Raw genomic sequence first — 27,483 nt, forward strand, 5'->3', positions numbered from 1 at the left:
GTGACAGCAACCTCAGCGCCGCTCTAGGAGGGGGCAGGTCACATGAGTCGCGCTGGGTCACCTGACGGCGGGCGAGGGAACGAGTCTCGTCGGGCGCTGGCGGGAAGGCGCGCGCGCGCGCGACTCAATTCAGCCAATTCTCCGACGGTTGCGCTGGGCGCAGCGCCGGCAGCGGCTGAGCATGGCTGCGCGCGCGCCGCAGGGTCCCGCCTCGGACGCGGCGTACGGGCGCATGGCGGCCGCGCTAGGTAACGGGCGGGGCCGCGCCGGGCAGCCGCTCTGCACCGCCCGGCCGCAGGTTCATGCGCCCGGCGAGGCGCGGCCTCCGGTCCCGGGGGTCCCTAGGTCGTTCCCGGGAGGCCGCGGCCTGCTCCGCTCACTCGGGCGAGCCCCGCGCGTGGGGCAGCGCCCCTGTCTGCCAGGCCCGCCGCGCCTTGCCCCGGCACGCCGGCTGCGGGGCCGCTCACCGAGGGGACGTCCCGGGGGCGCTGCGGGGGGCTGCAGGGCCCGGCCACCCTCCCGTCAGAGCGGCCCCAGCCGCGGGGTTAAGCTACGCGGGTAGCTACGCGGGCAGCCCGACTGCCAGGGCAGGGTCCGGGGGCGAAGCAGTGGCACAGATTGGCTGACTGAACTGAGGGCATGGCTATACTGGCAGATGGAGGGGGCCGGGAGTTAAACCAGCCCTCAGAGACTGCAGCAGAGAAAGAGCTGCCCTCACTGGCGTGGCCACATTAGCAGCTCTTGCAACCCCACAAAGAGCAGCGCATTGTCGCTAGCCCAGCGTGCAGGTGGCTGCAGCCTGCTTTTTAAATCAGGGGTGTGGAGTGCGATAGGGAGTGTGTATGTGGGGGGAGAGAGCGTGTCAGCATGCTGTCTTGTAAGTTTGGGCAGAGGGAAGGGGGAAACCCCGTCTGCCCCCACCCCATCCCCTCTCTCTCTCACACACACCCACCTACCTGCCTCTGCAGTAGCAGCATTCCACAGTAAGGGTTTGCTTTGTATCCGGGAGCAGTTAAGCATACCAGCTGTCAGAAAGGGAGCTTTGAAAGGGGATATCTACATGCCTGCAGCCAAGTTCAAAACAATGAGAAGAGTGGCCACTTGACTTCAGGGGATTATGGGATGTTTCCGGAGGCCAATCACAGCGCAGTAATGCAACAGGTCAGCCATGCTGACACAGGGCGTTTCAGCTGGGGCACAGTAAGCTTTATGCTTCTCCTGGAGGTGGATTATCAGGAGCACTCCAGCTGCAGAGTCCAGGCGCTCTGTGTGTCTTGCCAGTGTGGACACCTCAGAAGTTAGAACGCCTGGGGCTGATTTAATACTCTAACTTGCAAGTGTAGCCAAGGCCTGAGTCAGCTACCACATGGGTAACTTCCGGTTCAAGCCAAATAGATTCATGTGCCTAAGGGGCTGCAATAGTTTAAGTAAAACACTGAGGGAAGCTTTGCAACCAGTTCCTGCCGCTGTGGGAGTCAGCAGAGTGCAACAGTACCAAGTATCCTGCAGCATATGGGAATTTTAAACTTTGCATCAAAGCTTAACCTGTCATGGCACAGGCTACACAGTACTTTTTCCATGGCACAAATGGACCCTTCCTCTCCTACAGTTATAGACTAGAAGAGGTTAGGGACTATGCAGAGTGTAATAGAAGGGAGGTGTGCTCTGTTGCCAGCCAAATACGCTCTAGTAGTTCCTCCATAGCTGTTTTGTTTAGTACTGTTGCCACAGAGATGGGAGGATTTTATAAGAGTACAATTTGAGATCAGGTTTGAAGGCACCAAACAGAATGAAGCACTGCATTTTACTCTGCAGACTTGTTTATGGTATGAAAACTTGACTGGAACTTATTTTGCAAATAAATGTAAATTATTACAGCGTTTGCTCAGCTGTTGCTTTAATGGCCACACATTTGATGCCTTGCCTACTTTGTTTTGTCTAGAGAAACTCACAAAGGAAGCAGACAGCTTGGCAGAACACCAGAAACTAATGAAAAAGCATGATATAGCTTTGACCCAGTTAAACAAGAGTTTTGACCAGGTAGGATAATCTGTTGTCTAAACCACCTTTATGTGTGAAGTGTTGTAATAGACATGTAATGAATTTTTAGCCTTTTAATTATTTAGCCTTACAGAAACAATTAACACTTAAGATTGTCTGTTCTTTAGGGCAGGGACTGTTGCTGTGTTGCATGGAGAGGGCCTTGCACAGTGGACCTTGATGCTTAGTTGAGGCCAGTAGACACTACTGCAATACCAATATTAATAATAAGCACTGTATAAAGTAGCACAAGAGAGTCTGAGGGCTTGTCTCTACTTACCAGGGGATTGACGAATGACGATTGATGCATTGGCAGTCGATTTAGCGGCTCTAGTGAAGACCAGCTAAATTGACCGCAGATCACTCTCCTGTTGACTCCTGTACTCTACCTGAACGAGAAGCAGAAGGGGAGTTGACAGGAGAACGTCTCCTGTCGACATAGCATAGTGTGGACCCTGTGGTAAGTAGATCTAAGTACATCGACTTACATAGCTGAAGTTGCATAACTTAGCTCCATCTTCCCCTAAGGCCTTGTCTACACTAAAGGGAAAAGTTGATCTAAGCTACCCAATTTGAGTTACTTGAATAGCGTAACTCAAATTGATGTAGCTTAGATCTACATAGTGTAGGGTCCACACTATGTGATGTTGACAGGAGATGATCTCCCGTCGATTCCCCTTACTCTGCTCGATCCAGTGGAGTACAGGAGTTGACGGGAGAGTGGCCTGCAGTTGACTTAGCAGGTTTTCACTAGACCTGCTAAATTGACTGCTGCTGTATCGATCGCTCCTCCTCGATTCCTCAGTAAGTGTAGACAAGCCCTAATTTGTTAAACCAATCAGGACTGAAAAGCCCAAAACAGCTAACATTAACAGCCACTGGTCTAATCTGATATGTATTGTGTAGTATTTTTAAAAATTGTACTGGATTCACAATTAAAAACATCTGATGTGGCTTTAGATCACACAAGCATTTTTGCTTTGGCTCTTGGTTCTCTTTTCCGGGTGGCTGTGGGCATAATTCCCTCTCATGCTGTACAAGAAGAATAAGGATCTAGATTCTCTTTTACGTGTATTGTGGGAGTTCCTGTAATGAGTGAAGGGCTGTCAGTGTGGGACAGACTGCTCCTAAACAGCTAACAATCTAAAAGTGATGAGAGAAAAATAAGCAATGTTTTCAATGAATACAAATAAAAATACAAAATGAAATGAAATTTGAATACAAATTTCAATGAATACAAATACAAATTCAATTAATACTGTTAGCTTGGGTCTTGGAGTTGAAAGTCAGTTAATTTGGTGAAAACATCTGGGCAGAAGGTGGTTTTGACAGTGTTAATAAGTTATAATTGATACTATTATTCTCATCAGTGAATGATCTGAGATGCAAATGAATTGCAGAACTGTCTAAAATCCTCAGTCAGTAACATAAATTTAGGCAAATTGTATGGTAACTGTATTTAGAAATAGTTGCTCCTGCATGATTCCTGCTATCATGCATTGAGAATTCATTGAACACTAGATTTTTAAATTGGAGAGAACACTGGAGAAAAATCAATTTTAAGTATGACTAGTAATGACTCAGGCCTAATTAACTGTGACAGGATTCACTATAGCAGAGACCTTAAATAGGGCAGGAGTCTAAAAGGAAGAGGCAGACTCAAACCAGCTAATATGAGAAATATGGCAATATAATGAACTACTAAGCTAGATATAGTACTTGTATTATTATTTTGAAAGGGACTATATCTTCTAACATACCCAGGTCCCTACCAAATTCATGGCTATGAAAAATGGATCATGGACTGTGAAATCTAGCTATTGTAGGGGAGACCAGACTACAGAGTTGGGAGACAAGCATTGAAGGCAGTGGCACCACCAGCAGCAGCACAGAAGTGAGGTGGCCTGGTATGGGGCAGGGGTTGTCACTTTGAGGTGTGAGGCAGGGCTGGCCTTACAGATGAGCAAGTGAGCGACTGCCTAGGGCCCTGTGCTCATTCCCCACCCCATACAGCCAGACCAAGGCCCCTTTAACTTCTAAGTGTCAGGCTCTAGCTCCTAGTCCTGGGGAGGGAGTATACTACTGCTTGAGAACATTTTGGGTTATGGTATAAGCTCAAAGGAATATCCTGTTCTTCTTTGAGTATTACAGGATTGGCAATTTGAATAATGTTTTGCCTGCTCCTGAAGCAGCAAATAGTAGGTAGAGACAGAAGCAGGTTACAAGACTAAGGCCTAGTCTACACTAGAAAGGATCAATCAATACAGCTCTATGGGTAAGCAAGCCCTTTTAGTGGAGACATACCTTATACTGGTCCAGTGAGCAAAGTGAACTAGCCACAAAATCACTTGTCTGTATAACTGCATCTAGACCAGGGTATTTGCCAGTATAGAAATTTTGCCAAAACACTCCTGTACCCTAATAGACACTGCTATACCAGTAAAAGTTGCTAGTGTAGACCTGGGTGAAGGTTATGATCTTGACTGTCACTTCAGGAAAAATCACAGATTTTTACTTTTCTCACAACAGAAAATACACACAGTAGCTCTGCATCCATAATAATGCTAAGCACATAGGTCAAGTTGTTTTATTTATAATTTCAATTCCACAAGACACTCTAGGTATTATATGTCACATTGTTCCTCTCTTGGCCTCATACTTCTCACCATCACCAGGTGCAGGCATGTAATAGCCACATAAATGCATTACTTTCTATTAATCCATTAGTATAGACTTTAATTGCAGAAAATGACTTAACTGTGTGACTGGCTGATACTCATGAATAAATGCAATCAATGTGAAGGACAGTTTGTAAATGTCATTTTGTTTCCACTACAGGTTCAATCAAGACTGGAACGTATAGCAGCTGTGAAGCCCAGTAATGAATTTTTGAGTCAGTAGCAAAGAATGACCTGAGTTTTTCATATGTACTGCACTCCTGTGTACTACACAAAGCTGTTGTAGAACACCGGTATACCAGAAACATCAGGACAGTTCATGTCTGAGCAGAAACTGGGCAAAAAGTAACTACTTACAAAAAGCAGCATGTATATTACATTAATTGGGATAGTTTTCAGAAATTAATTTTTCATTGTGTTCATGCCCATGAATTCATGCCCTTACCATGACTGAAAGCTCACTTTAATAATCGTTGGCATTTAATACTAGATACTGAAGTAGACAAACAAAAAAAACCTTATTTCAAATACTGCCCTCTAATGGAATAATCAGAGTAATACCCAATGTTACAAAACTTTCTGAAGACATTGCAGTTGGATTGTGAAACACATGCAGTGTAAAAGGTCAGTGAAAGCTTTTCTACAGAAAATTTTTTCCTGGATACAGTCTCACCCTGATAGCTACCAAAAATACTTTTTGTAATATGGAATTAGTTTCTCCGCCCCAAAGAAAAAAAATCAGATTTCACAGAATTACTGATTCCCTCCCCCCACCCCTTCCAGCCAACTTGTGAGTATTCTGATTAATTTTGAGTTGGTTCTCTTGTACAGAGAGTACTTGTCACCCTAATAAACAGTGTAGTTTAAGTCTTTGGTTTGCATAAATATTTGTTTTGAAAAGCATTTAACTTTAAAGGAGGGAGGCTACCAGACGCTCTTTCATTTCTTTGAATATGACTTTGGTCATTAGCTCAGCTGCTATTTAAATGTTAGATGTCCTAAAGGAATTTCCCTAGTCTTTGGAAACTGAAGGATGGAACCCCAAACTAATTTTAGTGCATATAATTAGATAAGACAATTCTGCCTTGGTAAATTCATTTCAACCATAATAATTAAAAGTGGAATTAAACTATAAACCCTATTAGATTTATTCAGAGTACCAACCCTTTTTCTTTACAAAAGAGTTACAAAAATACTCAAAACAAATTCATACTTCCATCCATGTTACTGTTCCATTTTATGTTTTGAAAAATGGAGTTTTTGAATTAATAGATTAAGATTTTTTTTCTGAATGTACTATATGTAAATTAAATCCATATCCTTCCAGTGGTCAGACTGATACATGATTGCAGAAATGCTAAATGAAGGATACTTCCATCTCAGAGAAAATGGCTAGTTTTATGCCTTCAGTTCTCAAGTATGTAAAGAATTAGTTTTAGTAAAGACAATTAGGAAAAATAAATACTTACATTATAGATTAGCATTATCCCATTACTTTAAAATAGTAAATTACATCCATACTGTAAGGCTTTGAGAAATTAACTGTTTTATCTTCCATCCTTTTTCTCCTTTTCTAGTACTTTATATTCATCCAGCACAGCATAACCGGTCTCTTTTGCAGTTTTCTTCACTATAGCTTTGATACCAATGTTGTCAATGTTAAATGCTGTCACACCAACATTGATTGCAGAATTCATAGCGTTGTCTGTAGCATGGCCTGCATCATCCCCATACCTTAAAAAAAAAAATTTGTAGATACGAAAATACATTTTAAAAACTTTAATACAAGTGAAGTCATCTGTTCATTCAATTTTCCTTATGCACAAACCCTTGCTTCCCACGGCCACATGGTTGTAAATCTGTTTCAGTATGGGGTCTTCACAAGCGTACAGCTACTATTGATTGTATTAATTCACCCCTCTTGAAATCTTCACTCCCAAAGCAAGAGTTTATGCATAGCACAAAGAAAATGAAAGAACCCAGATCAAGTTTGACTAGACTGAGTTTAAATATTTAAACACAAATTAAAAATTGCTAAAATTCATATTATGGCTGCTAATCTGTCACAAGGTTTATTAATTCCATAACTTTCTTTTCAAGTGTCAGAATATCAACTACTGCTCTGTTCTTTTCTCTAGGAGTTAGGTGTAAATGGTATTGGGGGATGAAAAAATCTGTCCCCCTACAAGTGCGAATAAAGGAAATGAGATGAATTGGAGACAGAACAATGGGAAGAGAGAGAAGTTCTACTAGTTGGGAAGCCTCAGTCAGCAGTGTCCTGGTATCAGAAGATTCTGGCAAGGGGAGGTATTAGTCCAACATACTCAAAACATAAGTTTCAATCCTGGGCTGTGTTCCAGCCTCTTACACTGCTTCTATAGCTTAAGGGGGCAGATAAGCAACCAGATCTCCCCATTTAGGAATTTCTCCAGCAATGTAGGGCCAGCATAACACATCCTTATATTGGACTAGCACAGGGGAATGGCCAGAGCACTCAGCAATCCAGCTGTTCCAAGTTGCCACACAGCCCCTTGGGATGCATTGTAGCCATGCATAAATAAGAGCAGGCCAGAAATAGTCTTGGTGATCCCAGAATCCCAGCAGTGCTAAACCACCTTTGCTCTACCATCTGGGCTGAGCCTCCTGTAAGGTCCAGCTCAGAGTCAGGGCCATAATTTTTTTGTTGTATTAGATAGTCCAGTGTCTGAAAGTTCTCTAGGATTTTTTTTTTTTTTTTTAAAAGGGTGGAGGTAAAGTATTATGTTAGGAGAACCAAAGTCTGGGTCCTTATCTCATACTAGAAGGGCAGCCCTGGCTACTGAGGGCTGAACCAAGTACTGAAACTAAATGAGGAAAAAACACATTTTTATTTAAATATTCTCTGTAGATAGAGTAGCAGCCTTAATCATGATTATGGTGTAATTTGCAGATCAAAGAATTAGTTGACAGCAAAAGAGTAAATATTTGCCAGTTTGATTAGTTATTTCCACCCTTGATACACTAAATAAATTTGCTGCAGCATCACTGCAACAGGTAGCTGCATTGCTTATGGCACATACAGTGGCAGAGTGTATAGTCAATTTAGCTTTCTTCTTAAGCCCTATATACAAGATTTGATAAATTGATTCTTCACCCCAGCTCAAAATCTTATACAGTGCCTCAACTGAGAGGGCTTTTGTTTTTAAATGTGTCAAGATGCACTCAGATACTAGAATGAAGGACACCTCTATAAGAACCTTAGTAGTTAGAGGCCACTTACTTCACTTGCACCCGAACAGAGCTAGTAGTTCTGCAGCTACATTCAAATCCAGAGCACTTGTAGCTTGGTGGAAACCCGATACTGTTCCTTTAATGTTGTCTATTATGCTGATTTTTACAGTTGTCTTATAGAAAAGACAGTTCTGCCACCTAAACCGAAACGAGCTTAAGAAGATCTCTTGCAGGATTTTAAAACATGTTTGGATAGAGCCAAATGCAAGTGATGGGGGGAATCCTCAATCATCAAACACTAAGTTTTAGTTAACTGCAAAATTTAGTTACTTATTGCTTGTCACTCTTAGTGGCTGTTGATAGCTGATCTCCATGTTTCCTATTTTTATATCTAAAATAAAAAAATGATTTTAAATGGCAGCAGAGTACTAATACAGCTCCTCCAGCCACTTCCTATTAGAAATAAGTATGACAGTCCATTAGGAGCAAGATACCATTAGACAGCCAGATAACAGTGATGCAGTTTTGATTAGTCAGACTGTTCTAAAATGACATATGGAACAAAAAACACAATAAAAGCCCTGATGCGACTGATGATTACTCCCGTTTTTAAGCAGGTTTCTCAGACATGCCCAATCTGTAGATCTGCAAATAGCAGTATCTACTAATATTTCAACCAAAGCTCTTGCAGATATTTATAAAATAATTACCTCATTCTACAGGGTGGGGAGTACAGAAAAGCTCAATTAAAATGAAATGATGTCATTGTATCTAGGGTAAAGACTAAGGATTTTCTTTCCATGCCACCTACAGGCATTCTGCCCAGCCTATCATAAGCCTTAATGCATTTCTTGCAGCTGCCTATAAAAGACCCATCACCAACCTGCTTGCTGTCTACCCAAAATGCATTCCAGGAGTACATTCACAGCCTCCAGTCTGAAATGCACCACCACAGAACCGGGACTTTTCACCAGTGACCTCTACCCTATATTGTTTGTCTGCTTATTGTCTTACCTGCTTCTTTGTGCTCTTCTGATCTTTTTGCATTTACATGCACCACTTTTACCTGGCTGCTGCTAGATCTGTTACTGACTCCATTGTTACCTAAGTGCCTTTACTGAACCTCCCATTTCTGATCATGCCTAGTGTATTGTTTTCCAGACCACCACCTGCACCCTTTCAATCTATCATCTCTTCAGAGGCTCTCTACCATCTTCCCATCACCACAGTACCACATGCTCCTAAATCCCCGTCCTCCTCCCCCGGCTTACTTGTTTCTGGCAACATCTGTATTTATGTCCACCCTAACTTTAAACACTCTGCTCAATATCTGTACTGCTGAGGCCTATGTTTCCTTCCTTAACTCCCCTTTTATGTCCTCCTTTGCACATACTTCTAGCTGAAACTCCTTCCTTGTACACCAGATTCTCATCTTCATCTGAACTTGTTAAACTTTGCTAAACCAAAGCAGTGAAGACTGAACCAGAGTTAGAAGTGATTCAAAGTTAGTATTTTAGCTAAACATGAGGTTTTTTTTTAAAATAAAAATGTTGAAATACACACCAAAATCTGAATGGGATTTTACCTACATCTCTCAAAGTTGTACTAATTTAGACCACAGAGCTAAATAAATAAATCAATCCACTAGGGCAGCGTTTTTCAAACTTCGGGTACAGGGTCATGGCATGTCAGGCACTGGGTTGCATTCTGGTCAGCACCACCAACCAGGATGTTAAAAGTACCTACCTGTTTCAACACCGCGCTGTGCCTCAGAGGCTGGACCCGCTGCTGGCCGCTTCCAGGCAGGGAGGCCATGGGGCTCCATGCACAGTCCCCACCCTGAGCACTGGCTCCTCATGTTCCCAGCCAATGGGAACAGTGCCTGCGGGCAAGAGTCACGCGAAGCCACTTGTGCGCCTCTGCCTAGGAGCTGGACTGGCCACTTCTGGGGCGCAGCGTGGTGCATGGTGCCACGGAAGGTGGGAAGCCTACCGCTGACCAGGAGCCGCCGGAGGTAAGTCTGTGCCCCAACCCTGAGACCTCCCAAACCTGGAACCCCTCCTACACCCCAAACCCCTCATCCCTGACCCCACCCCAGAGCCTGCATCCCCAGCCCAGAGACCTGACCCCAACCCCTGCCCCAGCTCAGAGACCTATCCCACACCCTGAACCCCTCATTCCTAGCCACAGCCCTCAACCCTGCACCTGAACCCTCTGCCCCAGTCCTGAGCCACTCCCACACCCCTCATCCCCAGCTCCATTGGGTCACAGGCATCAACAATTTTCTTCAACTGGATCCCCAGTAAAGTTTGAAAACCACTGCATTAGAGACATTTATTCAGTTACATAATCAGATTTAGGTAGAAGGCATATCTGTCACTGTTCATTTACTGAATACCTAGTGCAAAGAGATTTTATTCTCTATAGTAAGACTTGCTATAATTTTGTAAAAGCTAAAAGTTTAATAAGCAGGCCTGTATGTTGGCCATTGTTCAGACATAATCCTAGTTTATAGTAGGAGACAAATAAGTAGATAAAAATGTAACTTACTTGTGCTGGACAGTGTGAACAGTCTCAGTTGAAACACTATTAGCAATGCATTTTGCTGCACTTTCCAAACCTTGCCATACTGTTGAAAACCCTGTAAATATAACCAAACACAGTTTATTTTAAGACAAAGCATTGTGAAGTGAAAGAATTATGTAGCTTACAACATGTATTTAGAATTTTTTTTTTTTACCTTGAACTCCACTTGCTGCTACAACCATGGCACCATCAAAAGTGGACTTTCCATCTTTGTCTTTCTTAAGCGACTCAGGAACCAATTTGCTCCCATGCTTCTTCACATGTGGGGCTAACTCTTTTCCAATACTGCTTGCTATTGAACACACTCCTTCAACTAACACACAGAAAAAGTATTCAGACTGAGTCTGAAAGTTCTTGTTAAATGGGGGGGGGGGGGGAAATATTTGGTTCACTGAATTAAAAGTTCTATTAAAAAGTCTAAAAAATTATTGCAATTTTATTCCATTCATGAGAAAGACAGGCTTCTAAATTCATATTTAGGCACCTAAATAGAAGTGGCCTGATTTTCAGAGATGCTGAGCAGCCCCAGCTCCCATTAAAAGAGGAAGGATGATCTTGCGGTTAAGGCACTGGACTTGAAATCAAGATCTAGGTTAATTTTTTTAGTTCTGTCATAGGGCAGGTCTACATTTACTACTTATGTTGATAACTTACATCGCTCAGGGGTTTGAAAAAGCCACTCCCCCTGAGTGACACAAGTTACCCTGATCTAAGCACCAGTGTGGACAGTGCTACGTTGGCAGGAGACGCTCCATCAACATAGCAACCACCTCTTGGAGGTGGAGTAGTTATGCTGCCAGGAGAGCGGTCTTCATCAGACACTGTGCAGCTGTGCTAATGGAGCACTTCTAGTGTGGACCAGTCCATAAACTCAATCTGGGGCAAATCTCTGACTCAGTCTCCTATCTGTAAATTGGGGATAATCCCTCCTTTCCATTTTCTGCCTTGTTTAAATGGAAAGAAGCTGGTCAGGAGGGCACATATTGTCTCTTACTTTAACTCCTCCACGTGACTCTATAATACCCAACTCACTGGGTCCTAATTGTGATTGGGGCCTATAGGCACTACCATAATAATGCAGATAATAAGAGAATGAAGTCAACAGACACTGGGGCTGCTCAGCACCTCTGAAGACAAAGACATTTCAATAGCAGTGGCCAAGTATGAATTTAGAAGCCTAATTTTAAGCCCTCCCCAGGTTTGAAAAAACACTTTATACAGATACCTCTGTATTTTGATAATTGTAGAGGTTGAACAGATGAGTTCAGCTAGAACCTTTAAATGCTATCATTAAAAACTAAAATGAAACCAGCTACTTTTGGAACCAAAGGTAACAGTCAGTTTTAGCCATTTAATTCAATATGGAGATTCCAATCTAACATTAAGATTGCAGAAATGCATGACAGAGTAATATGCTTGATCTTTGGATTTAGGAAAAAAACAACCAACCTTGCTCTCTAAAAGGCCAAATACAGTATGATACTTTGGGGCTAATTCTGATCTCACACTAATGATAACCAGGAGTAACTACGGGATCTTTAAAGGAGGTCAGTTCATTAACTCATCTAGTTACTGCACTTCAGAAACCCAAGCAAACAGGGTGTGTTTACAGTCTGCACATTCAATGCAACATCTTTTTTCAGATGCAGAACATCTTACCCAAAAACCGGCTGACTTTTACAGCTCCTCCAGTAGCTTGTTTTGCTACATGAAACCCCTTTGCTACAGTTGGATTGACTTCCAAAGGTTTCTCTTCTGGTTGAATGTGTTCTCGCAGTTTGGAAGCTCCTTTGTGGATTGCTTTGCCAGTATATTCTGCTCCCTTGACCAAACCCCAACTCAACCAGGATGCTCCTTCACAACAAAAATAATTAGCTTATGATGTGTAGTATTTACAGACTGGACTTGTGGCAGTATTTTCTCCTCCCTCCTAGTAACATACCTAAAATTGCAAATGGCAGCACCTGACTGAGGAAGTAAAGCTAATATGAATGAATTTCTACAACTCTTCTTTCTGTTATCCCCCTAACCACCACATTATCTCCAATATGTCAGATTTCAGTCATACCTAGCTAACCCTCATCCAAGCCTCAATTTCATATAAACTCTGCTCCATCAGAGTCAAGTGTGATAGAGAGCTGGGCATCATTAGCATTCTGGATACAATATAATCCATATCTCTTCATTAACCCTCCTGCTAACGTCTCTCAGACAAATTTATTCTTCTGTCACTTCATACCTGGAGTACAGAACCCTTGCAGAATGCTTCTTTTTAAAGAAAAAAAAAATCAGATGCCCATTTTCTAACATAATCATAAAGGACTAAAACAGTTTCATTTCAGTGGCTTGAATCATTCAGGGCTAGATCCACAAAGGGATTTAGGCACTTAAGTCCAACATTTTGATTCTCAGAACCCTTACTCAGATGCCATCTAACCCTGTAGGTATCTAAGTTTCTGCTGATAAAAGTCCTAGGTGCTGACATTTCTGCTGATCATGGGTATGCAGACAGCTGTCCAAACCCTGACACCAGGTGCCTAACTCATGGTGGGATCTCAGATTAGGTGTTCCCCACCAATCTCACCTCAGAGAGGATCTTAGGACATGCCTACTGGATCAGGCCCTATACAAAACAGAAGAGATGGTGGTGCCCCTCTTATACTGTTCGAGCACTCACTCAGGATGTGGGAGACCGAGGTTCAAATCCCCACTCTGCCAGAGAGGAGCAAGGACTTTAACCCAAGTCCCCCTGCTCTCAGGTGTGTGCCCTAACCACGTGGTATGCGGTAGTCTGAAGCTCTCAGCTTCTGAAACTGTTCCACTTTGTATAAAATAGATGTTCATTGGAGAGAGACAGCCAGAGACAGACACACACACTCTACAGCCCAGCGATTAGGGCACTCACCCAGGGAGGTGGAAGACTGTGGTTCAAGTATCTGCTCCAGTTTAGGCAGAGTGGGCACTGAACCTGGGTTTCCCACATCCCAGGTGGGTGCTCTAACCACCTGGCTATTGGGTGCAAGGAGGGACCAGGTACCACCTTCTCCTCTGTTTTTTGTGAGAAAGGTGCCTAAGCCAGGTCAGTCCTATGTCCGTGAGAAAATTCAAGGCTGTGAATCCTGATTGAAGGGAGGTGCCTTCCTCTGACCCCTATTTAAGTGCCTAACTCCCTTTGACAGGTTTCAGAGTAGCAGCCGTGTTAATCTGTATCCGCAAAAAGAAAAGGAGTACTTGTGGCATTTTAGAGACTAACAGATTTATTTGAGCATAAGCTTTCATGACTGGTTGGCAAAAGGTTCCCTCCCGCCGCCACTGCTCTCCTGCCACAAGTCTCAAGTCCTCCTTTTAACTCCCTTTTGTGAGCTTGGCTGAGGTCATACCTCTCTCCTAAATATTTCCTATTGGCTAGTTTAGGTGGCTCCCCCACTCTGTGCTATCTCTAGTGAATTTTTAAGCACCTAACTCTCCTCATGCATTCATTGAACAGGAAATCTGGGTGCCTTACTCAAGGCTATGGATTCAGCTAGGTGGCTGGGTGCCTAAGTCATCTTTGTGTATCTAGTCCCCCTACCCCCAGCCCCCTAAAATGTTCATCAGCAACAATGCCTTTAAATCAAAATATAGTGTTTAAACCCTACTGGCAAGACAATTAAACATAATCCCTGATTCTGGTAGTACCTGACAAGATTCCATGAGCTACTTTCTCACTCCACTCAGGTAACTCTCTTTCTCTCTCTCCTCCTTCAGGCTCTGGTTGGATGCGTACAGTCTGGGCCAGGTTATTCACATCACTTGAAGCTTCCAAAGGCTAAGGGATTAAATATACATTCATGAAAATGAAGTGTTTAGCAAGCTAACAAGTTATCCTATTTAGGGACTTTAGATAGTCCCCATTAACCATAGTAGTGGAGATCAAGGTATTTAGGTGTTAGTCACTTAGGAGCTAAAGCCTCATTTTCAAAAGTGACTTAGGCTCCTACACCCTGTTGCCCTTTTGAGACTTAGGCATTACAACACTGAGTAGAGCAACATCTAAATATCTTTAAAAACCTGGGATTAAGTTCCTTATTTCTGAGATGAATTAGCAGAGAATGGATGAAAGCGTGTGTGTTACTATGGCACAGACAAGAGATTCAGTGACTTTTTTCACAGCAATTTTGTTTTAGAAACTTCTCTAAACAAGCATTTTAGAACAAAAATTGTAGACTTCCTTGGTCTAGTTAGAGTGGAAACTTACGAACAGGAGTGTTTGGTCAATTAACATAGCTGAGAACTCTCGGGGGGGGGGGGGTAATGCAGGAAAAAAAAAATACAAGCATGTCCATCTTTCCACTTAAATTTTTTAAGAGGGAAGACAACGCTTTGCTACTGTTCAGTATGGGAGCTGCAGCCCCAATCGGTTCTATATTTGCCCAGAGAGTCCAGCTGCAACAACAGAATACAGCTTTGCTGGGAATTTGCTCTTTTTTTTCTCCTCCCAAATTTATAAATAAAAAGGACACTTATTCACTCCGTGTGCTGCTGGAGCTTTTACAGACTGCTACAGCCAGGAACACTATGAAGTGGTGCATGATGCTGCCTTCTCTTCAGGCCAAGGGGGGCTGCTTTACCTGCCTTCATCTCTAACATTCTAAAGCTTTTGGATTAGGCCGCAACATTTGTCAATTACTCAGAGGCAGCAGGGGCAACTACCAGACTGGGTACTGTTTTTCATAAAGCAACTTTATTGCAATTAATATGATTTTATATATAGTATACAATGGACTTTACTTCTAGCTAAAGAGGGCAGAAAAAATTAAGGAGAGTTTTAACAATACTTAAATTCCAACAGTAAATACTACTAGTACAAGTTAAATACCAGGAGGGTCAAAGTAATCGACATAGCTGAAAAGAGGATTGGTTAAAGTTCTGAAAGAAAAAAAAAAGAGAGAGAGAGATTTGTCTGGGACCAATGGAAAAGAATGGTTATAATTACCATACAGGAACACATATCAAATAAGAGACAAAAATACAAAACAATACTAGAGAGGAGAATCTGAGGAAGTGTATTTCAATAAATATTTTCGGAAAATAAAGTCAAATGGGGGAATGGAACTGGACTATTACAATATGAGAAAGGTGAACAGAGAAGAATTCCAAAAAATAGATGAGCTCTCTCAGTTTCCTGTTCAACAACCAGAGATACTAAACAACATACTACCGGAAGATAAACACTGCAACATAATCTGTACGATTTGCATGCAGAGATTCGCCTCCAGTATTGCTCTACTATTCTGATGTCAGTGTTTTTAGTATATTAGTCACAACTCCAAGAAAATGACCAGTTATTGTTTGATAACAGTATAGGATCACATTCTCCTAGTAAATACTGTACTGACCATTTGCAATTCAAATTGAATTATTGAATTCAAATGTACGTATTATTCCAAGAGGGTATATCCCTTCATGAATCTGCCTACATCTCAGATCTGTCTCTTGCTGGGTTTCCCTTTTGGTCCTCTGTTCCATGATTTACACCAGGCTTTATGTCCCATTTGTCTCCTTCCCAACCCTTTCCCATGCATTTCTCTATGTTGCTCCCTATGGAAAGAATGCTCACAATTTGCCAAGCTACCACACCTACTACTTTCGTGTCACAGAAGTAGTGACTTTCTAATTAAAAAAATGAAAAAAGTCAGTGTTTTGTTTCATTTTACCTTTTAAATCATCCTCCCATGTTTTGAATATCATTCTGTTAGATCACAAGCTCTTCAGAACAGGGACTATTTGTCTGTACAGTAACTCCTCACTTAATGTTGTGGTTATGTTCCTGAAAAATGCGACTTTAAGCAAAATGATGTTAAGCAAATCTAATTTCCCCATAAGAATTAGTGGGAATCGGGGGAGTTAGGTTCCAGGGAAATTTTTTTTGCCAGACAAAAAGACTATATTTTTTATTTACTACAGTACACAGCAATGATGATTGTGAAGCTTGGTTGAGGTGGTGGAGTCAGAGGGTGGGATATTTCCCAGGGAATGCCTTACTGCTAAATGATGAACTAGCATTTGGCTGAGCCCTCAAGGGTTAACATATTGTTGTTAATGTAACCTCACACTCTACAAGGCAACAGGAACGGAGGGAGTAGACAGCATGGCAGAGAGAGACGGACACACAGAGTGTGTGAGAGAGACAAGCATTGCCTCTTTAATTACACTGATCCCACTCTAAGTACATTGCCTTTTTAATTAGATCAACAAGTTGAGACAACAGCTACTGCCAGCAAGCTCCCTCCATCCTGAACCCTGTCATGCCTCCCCTGATCTATGGGGATGGGGGGGCAGGGGGACATCCTGACATTAGCATCCTCCCCCCCCCCCCCCACAGCAAGCAGGAGGCTCCCGGGAGCAGCTCCAAGGCAGAGGGCAGGATTAGCACATGGCAGTGGGGGGAGGAACACTTGAACTGCTGGACAGCTGCCGATCCACCCCGGTTCTGAGCCCCCACCAGCTTGCTCCAACTAGCTGCTCTTCCTGCAAGCAGTGGACAAAGCAGGCAGCTGCTAAACAACGCATTGTAAGGGAGCATTGTGCAACTTTAAACGAGAATATTCTAACTGATCAGCAAAAATAACCAAAAAAAACCATTAACCAGGACAACGTAAAGTGAGCAGTTACTGTATTGCACCGTGCTAAGCATACTGTAGGCAGTAAATAATATACAATACTTTCCAGAGCAAAAACAACAATTTGATAACATATTTTGAGTTTGACATTTGGCAGCTTGTTCTACCAATATTAGAACCTTTATAGAAATACTTGTTGGAAGGCTGACATTTTGAGAAAAATTAAGCTACCATAAATGGGGTTCTACATAGAACACATTATAATTGAGGGAATCTATTTCCTCTCTCTTAATTGTGATATTTTTAATATGTTAAATCATATTGCTTTAAAATTCCTAAAATATTTCCCCACTCATCCTCTTCTCCAGTAGTCCTTTGCATTCATGCAGGCTGACTCACTGTCAGCACTAAACAGGTAATAATCCACAGCAGAACCTTGGAATTTCCCCCATTTTAAACTCCTTTCACAGCCACTCATTGTTGCCAGCATCCTTCCACCAAATGTTGAGATGGTATTCAGTGCTATCACATAATCACAAGCAGACTGACTACAGAATGCAGCTGGGATGTTTTCTTAACTAGAAGGAACCCCCTCCCAAGGGGTAAGCTCTGCAGCATTTCAAAGCCCTTTTTAGATTAAGGGGCGAGAGCCAGAATTCACATTTGCATTTCCCTAGTGGCAGAGCACACCACTACCACAGGCTACCACAGAAGCCCGTTTGACAGTTTTAAACACTATAAAGTTACACTTGTTACTCAATGACAATTTGCATCTTTTATCATTGGTTTAAAACCACTACCCTAGAATTTACCTGGACTCTGAGGTCAGATATCTGTTTTAACATATCCTCATAATGTTCTCTGTCAGCTGTTGCGAGTTCTGAAGATAATCCTACTCCCTCATGGGATCTTGGCACCTGCATCATCATATCAGGGCAAATTAATAGATTCATGGAATTTTAAGGCCCTTAAAGGACCACTATGAACAGCTAGTCTGAACTCCTGCATAACACAGACCACAGAATTTCACCAAGTAATTCCTGTACTGGACAAAATTATTTTTCCTTGCTAAGTCATGCCTCAATCCTGTGGTGCTTTGCATACAGGATCCTGTGCCAACACAGCGCTGCACTGAGGTTAACAGGATTTTATATTGGCCAAAGGGGGCTACCCGCACATAAAACACTGCAGGACTGGGTCTTTCATGACCACTCCTGAGCTTGAGTTTGGGTGGTAAAAGAAGAAGCATATCTTTTAGAAAAGCAACCAGTCTTGATTTACAGCCTTTAAGTGACGATGGATTTACCACTTTCTTTGAGAAGCTGTTCCAATGCTTAATTATCCTCCTTGTTAAGAATTTTCATCTTATTTTGAATTAGATTTTTTCTAACTTCAACTTCCAGCCACTGGATCTTGTTATTCCTTTGACTGCTAAGTTAAAGAGTCCTCTAATATCAGAGATCTTTTCCCTGTGTAGGCGCTTATAGACTGGTCAAATGACCTCTTAATCTTCTCTGCAGTAAGCTAAGTAGATTCAGATCTTTAAAACTCTGTTTAAGCATGCTTTCCAGCTCTCTAATAATTTTTGAAGTTCTACCTGAACTGTCTTTAAATTCTTTTTTAAAAATGTAAACCGGACACAGTAGTCAAGCAATGGTCTCACCAGTGCTGTACGCAGAGATAATAGCGTCCTTCTTTTGACAAAGCTTTTGACACGGTCTCGCACAGTATTCTTGTCAGCAAGTTAAGGAAGTATGGGCTGGATGAATGCACTATAAGGTGGGTAGAAAGCTGGCTAGATTGTCGGGCTCAACGGGTAGTGATCAATGGCTCCATGTCTAGTTGGCAGCCGGTGTCAAGTGGAGTGCCCCAGGGGTCGGTCCTGGGGCTGGTTTTGTTCAATATCTTCATAAATGATCTGGAGGATGGTGTGGATTGCACTCTCAGCAAATTTGCAGATGATACTAAACTGGGAGGAGTGGTAGATACGCTGGAGGGGAGGGATAGGATACAGAAGGACCTAGACAAATTGGAGGATTGGGCCAAAAGAAATCTGATGAGGTTCAATAAGGATAAGTGCAGGGTCCTGCACTTAGGACGGAAGAACCCAATGCACAGCTACAGACTAGGGACCGAATGGCTAGGCAGCAGTTCTGCGGAAAAGGACCTAGGGGTGACAGTGGACGAGAAGCTGGATATGAGTCAGCAGTGTGCCCTTGTTGCCAAGAAGGCCAATGGCATTTTGGGATGTATAAGTAGGGGCATAGCGAGCAGATCGAGGGACGTGATCGTTCCCCTCTATTCGACATTGGTGAGGCCTCATCTGGAGTACTGTGTCCAGTTTTGGGCCCCACACTTCAAGAAGGATGTGGATAAATTGGAGAGAGTCCAGCGAAGGGCAACAAAAATGATTAGGGGTCTGGAACACATGACTTATGAGGAGAGGCTGAGGGAGCTGGGATTGTTTAGCCTGCAGAAGAGAAGAATGAGGGGGGATTTGATAGCTGCTTTCAACTACCTGAAAGGGGGTTCCAAAGAGGATGGCTCTAGACTGTTCTCAATGGTAGCAGATGACAGAACGAGGAGTAATGGTCTCAAGTTGCAGTGGGGGAGGTTTAGATTGGATATTAGGAAAAACTTTTTCACTAAGAGGGTGGTGAAACACTGGAATGCGTTACCTAGGGAGGTGGTAGAATCTCCTTCTTTAGAGGTTTTTAAGGTCAGGCTTGACAAAGCCCTGGCTGGGATGATTTAGCTGGGAATTGGTCCTGCTTCGAGCAGGGGGTTGGACTAGATGACCTTCTGGGGTCCCTTCCAACCCTGATATTCTATGATTCTACTCAATATTTCCCTGGAGAATCATATTAGCCTCTTTGGGGAATTCACGTTCAGTTGAGTATTTTCCTACAAGTCACTGCTTTCCATGATATAGTCCCCCATCCTTAAATACTGCCTACAATAGTTGTTTCTAAAGGTCTGACCTTTGTATTTGGCTGTATTGCATACTACTCTGCCCAGCTTACATAAGAGCGTGATCTGGATCACTTGGTAAGACCCCAAAGTTATGCCTGTTATGCATTTACAATTTGTTGTATCTTTTATTGTCTGTTTAAAACCATTGCCCTAGAATTTACCTGGACTCTGAGGTCAGACATCTGTTTTAACAGATCTTCAAAAAGCTCTCGGTCAGCTGCTGGGAGTTCTGAAGATAGCACTACTCCCACATGGGATCCTGGCACCTGCGACATCAAATCAGGGAACATGTAGACTCCACTATTACAGCACAGAACAGGAGATTGGTTGCACATAAGAGGATACAGCCAGTCACAAACCTGAAAATGACAAATTAATTTATTTGCATAAATTAAAGAATCATGCTTTTTCAATAAGCCCAAAGTAATGTCAATTGAAGGATCTGTACAGATTAGCATCAGACTCCAAAGTTCCCATGTAGCTTTATTTAAAAAGCCTCAAATGATCCTGAAAAGTGTATTGCTGGGATACATCACTCTCAATAGACTGCCACCAAAGTTAAATAAGGAACAAATAAAATTAATTTACTAAGACACAGGAAGCCCAGCTTCTGTAGTAGAGGGAGCCTAATACCAAGCAGGTGCTGGATTTACAGTCCCTATGCCATTCTGCTCCACTCAGAGCAGGTTTACATGACAGTGTAAAGAGGCTGCTAATGAGCTGTCTAGAGCTTCCAATGCTGCTAACACTTGTGGAGCTGAACCAATGGTGGGAATACTTCCCCCTTGTAGACAAGGATAAGAAGATCCAAACAAACACTCTCTCAAAAGGAGACTGAAGTTGGAAATCAGGCTGGAAAAACCTACTACTAAATGTACGCAAGGAAACAGTGCTGCACTGGCAAGAAGATGGACTAGATAACCTAAAAATGTCTGTTCCATCCCTAGTTTACATAAGAAGGTTGTACATACACCACAAATTCAGAACTGTGCAGCGGTTATCCAAGTAAACCATACTGACATGTTCAGCTAGAAAGTTAAATACTTAAGTCCATTTTAAACTGACCCTTTATACACAGATGCAATTAATAGCAAAAGATCATTCAATAGGTCAAATTTATCTGAGGAAAGGGAAAACAAATTCTATAAGATCAAAAAAAGTGTTAAAAGCCAACCCATTCCAAGAAAGCAGTCCATTGAAACATTTGGTGTTCTGGAACTCTCAGACAGACACAACAGTATATTTTAGTGACATCTATGCCTACAATAAATGTAGCTAGTGAAGGAGTAGTTCTCTGTACAGGTTCTTTCACAGGAACACAAGAGAAGCAGGTTTTGGCTCAGACGTGCAAGAGCCAAAATGGCTCAGATTACAAAGTTCTAGCCCATATACAAAAATTGGTAACAGATACAATGTATTCTAAAGTTAAACAACACTCCAACTGTTACCTGAAGAAACGCTGGCGGACGATTCTGGGCCATTGCACCATCAGTGTCCAAGAACTTCACAATGCGCAGGTATCCAGGATATGAAGGAGCACTAACCTGCCCATCAGGAGTCACAAAGAATATCTGTACTCCTTGGCGAATCAGGATCAATTCATCTGCATCTACTCCTAGACTTTCAAGGGGAGGCGGCTGAGTACATTTTGTGTAGTAGTCCTCTCCAACTGACGAAAACTCCCCAGAGTCTGTACCATAAGATACAGTATAGTGTCCATCAGTAGCTTGAGGAGTATACGCAGGAGGAGCTTCATGTGGTAGAGAGAGAGCTTTTGGAGATGAAGGACTCATTGCTGGATGTTGCCCTTTGCTTGTAGTTGCAACATTTTCATTTGCTGCAGGAGGCCCAGATGGTGGAATCAGAGAATTAGGTGCAGGGGGCCTTGCTGGCTTTTCATTAGTGGGAATCACTGGGTATAACTTGGGCACCTCTAGAGGCACATTCATTGTGGTGGCATTAGTTTGCCTAGCAAGAGTATTTTGTTCTAGAATATTCAGTCGAGTTCTAACATTTTGTAAAGTCTCTTGCATCTTTTGCTGCATTTGTCTGGCAGAGTCCCACTGGGATCCTGTACATTCAGGACCTTGTGATGGAATGCTAACTCCTCTAAGCAAGTGGTCAAGTCCTTGCTTGTAGTAGTTCCTTGCTTCTTCCTTTTGACCCAATTCATCTGTATTCAGGCCTTTATTGACAAACATAAAGGCTTTCTTGAACTCTTCTTTAATAGCTTTAATGTTTTCATCTTCTAGAATAGCAGGATCCTGTTCTTGTTCCATTACTGCAAATTGGAACATAGTGTTAGCATGACTAAGCGTAGGCATACCTTCCTTATAGGCATGCAGTAAGAACTGTTTGCAGTCAATTAAGAGACACTTCTTATAAGATAAAACTTGTTTTTGTTCAAGCCAGTATAATAAATTTCACAAGAGCACTCTAATTAGCTCCAAAGTATCTATGCATGGTGCAAATTTTGATCTGTTCTATTACACATTTCTGGTTAACCTTTGGATTAGAAAATAAGACTCCAGCTCATTGAGGACTCTCACCCTGTATTAATCAGATCTGATTAATGCAAAATGAGGAGCTTACACCACAAAGGTGTTTACTTCTTAAAGAGAGAAAAGCTGCTGAAAGGGTTTATGTTCCAGAATATTGTATAATGACTGAAGTGTAATTCCAGTAGATATATATGCACAGACCCTCCATTACTAAAATTTTGTGATGGTTCCCTATCTTCGTTTAGGTCAACTCAGCACTTCTTGATAAGTGCAGAAAGATACAAAAACAATGAAGTGCAACTCAAAACAGTGCAACACTATATATTGCAGCTATTGTTCAAAATGTGTTTTTCTAAAACTATAGTTTCATTTCTCTTGCTGATAGGTTTAGTATACAGACAAATATGGTTTTATTTTATAAACAGAAGTTTTTACATGTCCAATTCTCATATAACATTCTGGACAAGATCAATTTGTTCATTTTGTACTTCACATTAAAATTTTTTTGTTTATACTGTAGCTAGACCCTCAGTTCTTACACTAATCAACAGTTTAAGGTAGTTAATGTGGGACTTTGCACGGTGCTGCGCACCCTCGTCATCTAGGGAACTCAAAGATTGAGGGTTCTGATGGGTTTCAGTTCCTGCAATTGTAAATAGTCTATGTCAATTATTACTTGTCTAAAAATTAAGCACCAGGAGAGAGCACAAACTCCAGATACTACATTTGGGCGTCTTAAAAAGCCTTAACAGAAGCAACAAGCAGGAGGAGTTTTTAAAATTAAAAATTTGGATTTTTATTTAAAAATTCATTTTAAGTAAAGTATTTATTTTAAAGACAAGCTTATTTAAAATTAAATTGGAATTGACAGCAACTTACATGAAGGCCTACACTCACTCTACTTTATTAAATACTTTAAAGACATAAAAAATTATGAGCTGAATTAATGAGCCCTCCTCATAAAGTTTAGTAAGTTAAAGACTATTTTTAAGTAGAACAGATCAGGGAAGAACATTTAACTTTTGAGGTCAAGCTTTATAAATATGGCACTAAAAGTCATCTATTTCATTTTCATTCTTTATAATGGAGGAAAAATTGGTCTTTACCTTTTTCCAAATGACAGTCTTTCAGTCTCTGTTGTATTTTTGGGTTAATTACTTTTATTTTCAGTTTTGCAGACTATTCATCAGTCATCTAGCATTCTTCGGAGTGTAGCCTCTCCTGTAAATTTCAACAATTAGAGATTAAATGAAACTACCAGATTTTTCCCAACCAATACTTAAAAATGCTGTTTTTGTGCTTCAGCTGAATTTGGATGGAAAATGGAATTCAATTAGACACAAATCATGAATAAAAAGTTCATTGTCTAGTAAATAAGAAATAACAGATGCACCATCTTAATATAATGAAAAAAATATAGAAATTAGAATCTAAATTAAGCTATATAATAGCTTAAATAAATGTATATAGTTGTAGTTAACGAATATAGTTGTTCTTTATGTTATCTTTGAAGCCAAGACCTTAGTGAGATTCAAAAAAGTTTTAGCCTATTCTATGACTGAGAACATCCAGTATTATATTAGACACGACATTAGACACAATTACATTAGGCAGATAGTTAATAACGGATTTAAACCCTCATGTTTCAAGGCATAAACCAATCACTAACTGACGGGCTAGGAAAATTTTCTTCCTATGGGCAGGTTAAAGTTTAACGGTCCATTGTACGGTTTCTTTCAGCTTCCTCTGAAGCATCTAATACTAGACAATGTCAGGGATTGGAGTGATGGGTATGGTAATTCTTATGATTCTATAAATACAAACCTTAAGGTTTCCGATATAATTGACACCTGACAGTTTACAAACTGACTCATGCCTAAATAATTTATTTACACCACCTCCCTCCCAACCCATACATTGCACCCAAGCAACATGATGACTAATACACCCCTTTGTGTCCTACTACTCCTGTTCTCCAGGCTTTTCCCATGCTGTACCATTATCTGGAATTCTCTCCTGACCCCAATGGGCCATAGCTCCACCCTTTCCTCCCAATTTCTCCTCAAAATATACTATTTCTAGGAGGCTTTTAAATCCTAGTCCATTTGGGATTTCATAGATTCATAGATATTTAGGTCAGAAGGGACCATTATGATCATCTAGTCTGACCTCCTGCACAATGCAGGCCAGAGAATTTCACCCACCACTCCTGCGAAAAACCTCTCACCGATGTCTGAGCTATTGAAGTCCTCAAATCGTGGTTTAAAGACTTCAAGGAGCAGAGAATCCTCCAGCAAGTGACCCGTGCCCCATGCTACAGAGGAAGGCGAAAAACCTCCAGGGCCTCTTCCAATCTGCCCTGGAGGAAAATTCCTTCCTGACCCCAAATATGGCGATCAGCTAAACCCTGAGCATATGGCCAAGATTCATCAGCCAGATACTACAGAAAATTCTTTCCTGGGTAACTCAGATCCTACCCCATCTAATATCCCATCACAGGCCATTGAGCCTATTTCCTTAAAAAGGGGAAAAAAATTAAAAAGCCATAGAACCAATAATGATATGACTCACTTCACTTCATTTGCACCGCCTTTAGTAGGACCCACACCCCCACTACCTATGTGTTGTCTATTTAGAAAGTAAACTATGAGCCCAATATAAAAAACTGCCATCAAATTTGGCGGTCATCATGGAAAAAAAGAAGAGTTACAGAACAATCATCATTAATATTCTCTCTTTCATTAGCAGCAAGTCTGACAGATAGATATGAATCACTCCCACTCCAAACTGCAAAGCACAGATTAAAAAAACAAAAACAAAAAATCCACCCAAAACAAAATGATTTTCAAAATCAAACCATTCTGAGAAACACTCTCATTCTAGATTAACTAAAATAAGCTACCGCTTCATAGTTAATTTACTGTATTTCAGTGAAATACTCTATTCAATCAGGTTTCGGAGTAACAGCCGTGTTAGTCTGTATTCGCAAAAAGAAAAGGAGTACTTGTGGCACCTTAGAGACTAACCAATTTATTTGAGCATGAGCTTTCGTGAGCTACAGCTCACTTCATCGGATGCATCCGATGAAGTGAGCTGTAGCTCACGAAAGCTCATGCTCAAATAAATTGGTTAGTCTCTAAGGTGCCACAAGTACTCCTTTTCTATTCAATCAGTGTCAGTTTGATGTTTTTCCAGGGCTATATTTAACACAGCTTAAACAGACCCTAGATTTCTAATCATCTCTATGGTTCAATGCAACCCACTACTAATATTCCCCCAACACTTACATGAGGTAGATCAATTTTACTATTTCCATTATTACTAAAGCAGTAGTGGATACAGTCAAGTTTTCAGAAGTGTTCACTAACTTTTGGGTACCCGGCTTTGGATAACTTGGCTTTCTGCAGTCTCAAGGAGTCACAGTCTGCTGTGGGGACACTTAGGAGAAGGGTCTGGTAAAGTCACTCAAGCCAAAACAAGGGATCAGTATTAGAGGGGAATTTAAGACTTGTGCTGTGTAAGTAAAACTGCAAGATTGTTTCCTTATTCTGGTATAAATTTCCAAATCATACAGGTACTTTTAAACGTCAGTTGTATTTACAGACCTTTTTGGAATGGGTGAAAAAGCTAAAAATGAACCTGTGTGAACAAACAGAAACTGCAGAACTTCAAAGTTACTTTAAATTTTCCTGTACTCTGGGGCTTCTTTATCTATAATCCGGTTGTATTAACTTTTTGTTCTGCGTTTCAAGTCAATAAAAATGTTGGCAATGCCAGTTAATAAAGTGACTTGCAGATTTGTTTTGTGGTGCGTGGGGTACAGAAATGCGAACTGAGAACACCCCCTCAGGTAGACTCAGGTACCAGTTTGTTGTCCTGGTGATTACAAAATAGGTGACCACCGCCATAAGCCTCTGGCTGGGTCTACCACTTCCAAGGATCATCCGTGTGTACTGGGGCTGGCAGGAGGCGTGACAAGCCGGCAGGAGGGAGCTGGTCCGTGACCACAATGGCACCTAGGGGCTCCCAACTCCAGCCTCATAAATGTGTGTGTGTGTGTGTGTTGGGGGGGGGGGATCCCCAGCTCCACTGGGGTCTCAGCTAGAAACAGCCTCCCACAAACAAATGCCGGGTCTGCCCAGGGATGAGACCCCACGGCTGACAGAGAACGACACGGGGTGGGGGGAGCCGACACCCCACCAGCCCCACAACACAAGGGAGTCCCCCTAGCCAGACACGGGGGCGGGGGGGGCAGGGCCCCTTCACCCCGCTCCCACCCGCAGGCGGGCTCGCCCCTGGCCCGCCCGAACCCGGCACTCACGGAACTGGAGCCGCCCGCCAGCAACCTGCTCCCTCTGCGCCACTGTCTCCGCGATCCCAGCTGCCCTGCGAACCACGTCACCGCCTGTCAGCTGCTCCCGTCCCTCAAGCGGAGGCTTTTGGGCGCCTGAGCAGGGCGCGCCCTCTGCAGGCGCTGCGCCCCCCGGCCCGGAGCGAGGCTGCACCGCCGCGGCGCGGGCCCGCGCGGTCACGAGTGTGGTCGCCATCGGGGTCTGGCAGGCGAGCCCGGGCTGCGGCGGGCACATGTTATCGTCTGGCACGACATCACAATGCTCTGTGACATCACCGCGTCACAACCGCAGGGCATGGTGTCCCTGCTGCAATGACATCACAGGACAACCGGAAGTCGTCACAAGAGGAGACGACAGCGTTGTGTGGTGACGTGTGGTACTGAGACGTTACTGCAGGTTCTGTTGAAAGGCTGGGAGGGATTGTTGGGGTTCGCATGTTGAATCTGTGCAAGGAAGTGATGCACAAGCGTAGCCTTGTTTGTGGTTATGTCTGATACTTCACACGCCCCCATTTGTGATTGTGAAACTTCCCGTGAAATTT

General features: G+C 42.4%; 2 protein-coding genes and 1 long non-coding RNA gene across 15 annotated transcripts in view; 1 reads left to right on the forward strand and 2 right to left on the reverse strand.

Annotated features, from left to right (window-relative positions):
* Positions 1 to 1,103, reverse strand: part of CCDC169 (coiled-coil domain containing 169) — a 38,462-nt gene extending 37,359 nt beyond the window's left edge. The window contains exon 1 of one of the 4 annotated variants that reach the window (XM_073342036.2): positions 957 to 1,103. The gene's annotated coding sequence lies outside the window, so the exon portion shown is untranslated. Of the gene's footprint in view, positions 1 to 11; positions 200 to 467; positions 673 to 956 lie in introns of those variants that run through there. The other 3 variants (XM_073342052.2, XM_073342047.2, XM_078852712.1) reach the window with 3 other exon arrangements.
* On the forward strand, positions 23 to 12,510 carry LOC140910634 (uncharacterized). The gene is made up of 3 exons (XR_012158676.2): positions 23 to 248; positions 1,943 to 2,040; positions 4,879 to 12,510. It is a non-coding gene; the product is annotated as an uncharacterized LOC140910634 (long non-coding RNA).
* On the reverse strand, positions 4,614 to 27,267 carry SPART (spartin). 10 transcript variants are annotated; one of them, XM_073341935.2, is made up of 11 exons: positions 26,912 to 27,265; positions 25,959 to 26,028; positions 23,697 to 23,811; positions 21,538 to 22,370; positions 20,251 to 20,448; positions 17,929 to 18,033; positions 14,193 to 14,322; positions 12,174 to 12,368; positions 10,669 to 10,827; positions 10,479 to 10,569; positions 4,614 to 6,452 (listed from the first exon to the last, which is right to left on the reverse strand). In XM_073341935.2, exons 4-11 carry the CDS (start codon positions 22,366 to 22,368, stop codon positions 6,266 to 6,268), a joined length of 1,896 nt encoding a protein of 631 aa, XP_073198036.1. In that variant the 5' UTR covers positions 22,369 to 22,370; positions 23,697 to 23,811; positions 25,959 to 26,028; positions 26,912 to 27,265; the 3' UTR covers positions 4,614 to 6,265. The 10 variants fall into 10 exon arrangements, 9 of the variants coding, with proteins under 9 accessions (XP_073198036.1, XP_073198026.1, XP_073198075.1 ...); XM_073341964.2 differs by lacking the exon at positions 25,959 to 26,028 and adding an exon at positions 8,259 to 8,319 and having other exon boundaries at positions 6,364 to 6,452; positions 26,912 to 27,267; XR_012158660.2 differs by lacking the exon at positions 25,959 to 26,028 and adding an exon at positions 7,978 to 8,319 and having other exon boundaries at positions 6,367 to 6,452; positions 26,912 to 27,267.
* Positions 27,268 to 27,483: the final 216 nt, after the last annotated feature.

Source organism: Lepidochelys kempii, chromosome 1, assembly GCF_965140285.1.
Source record: "Lepidochelys kempii isolate rLepKem1 chromosome 1, rLepKem1.hap1, whole genome shotgun sequence".
Lineage (NCBI taxonomy): Eukaryota > Metazoa > Chordata > Testudines > Cheloniidae > Lepidochelys > Lepidochelys kempii.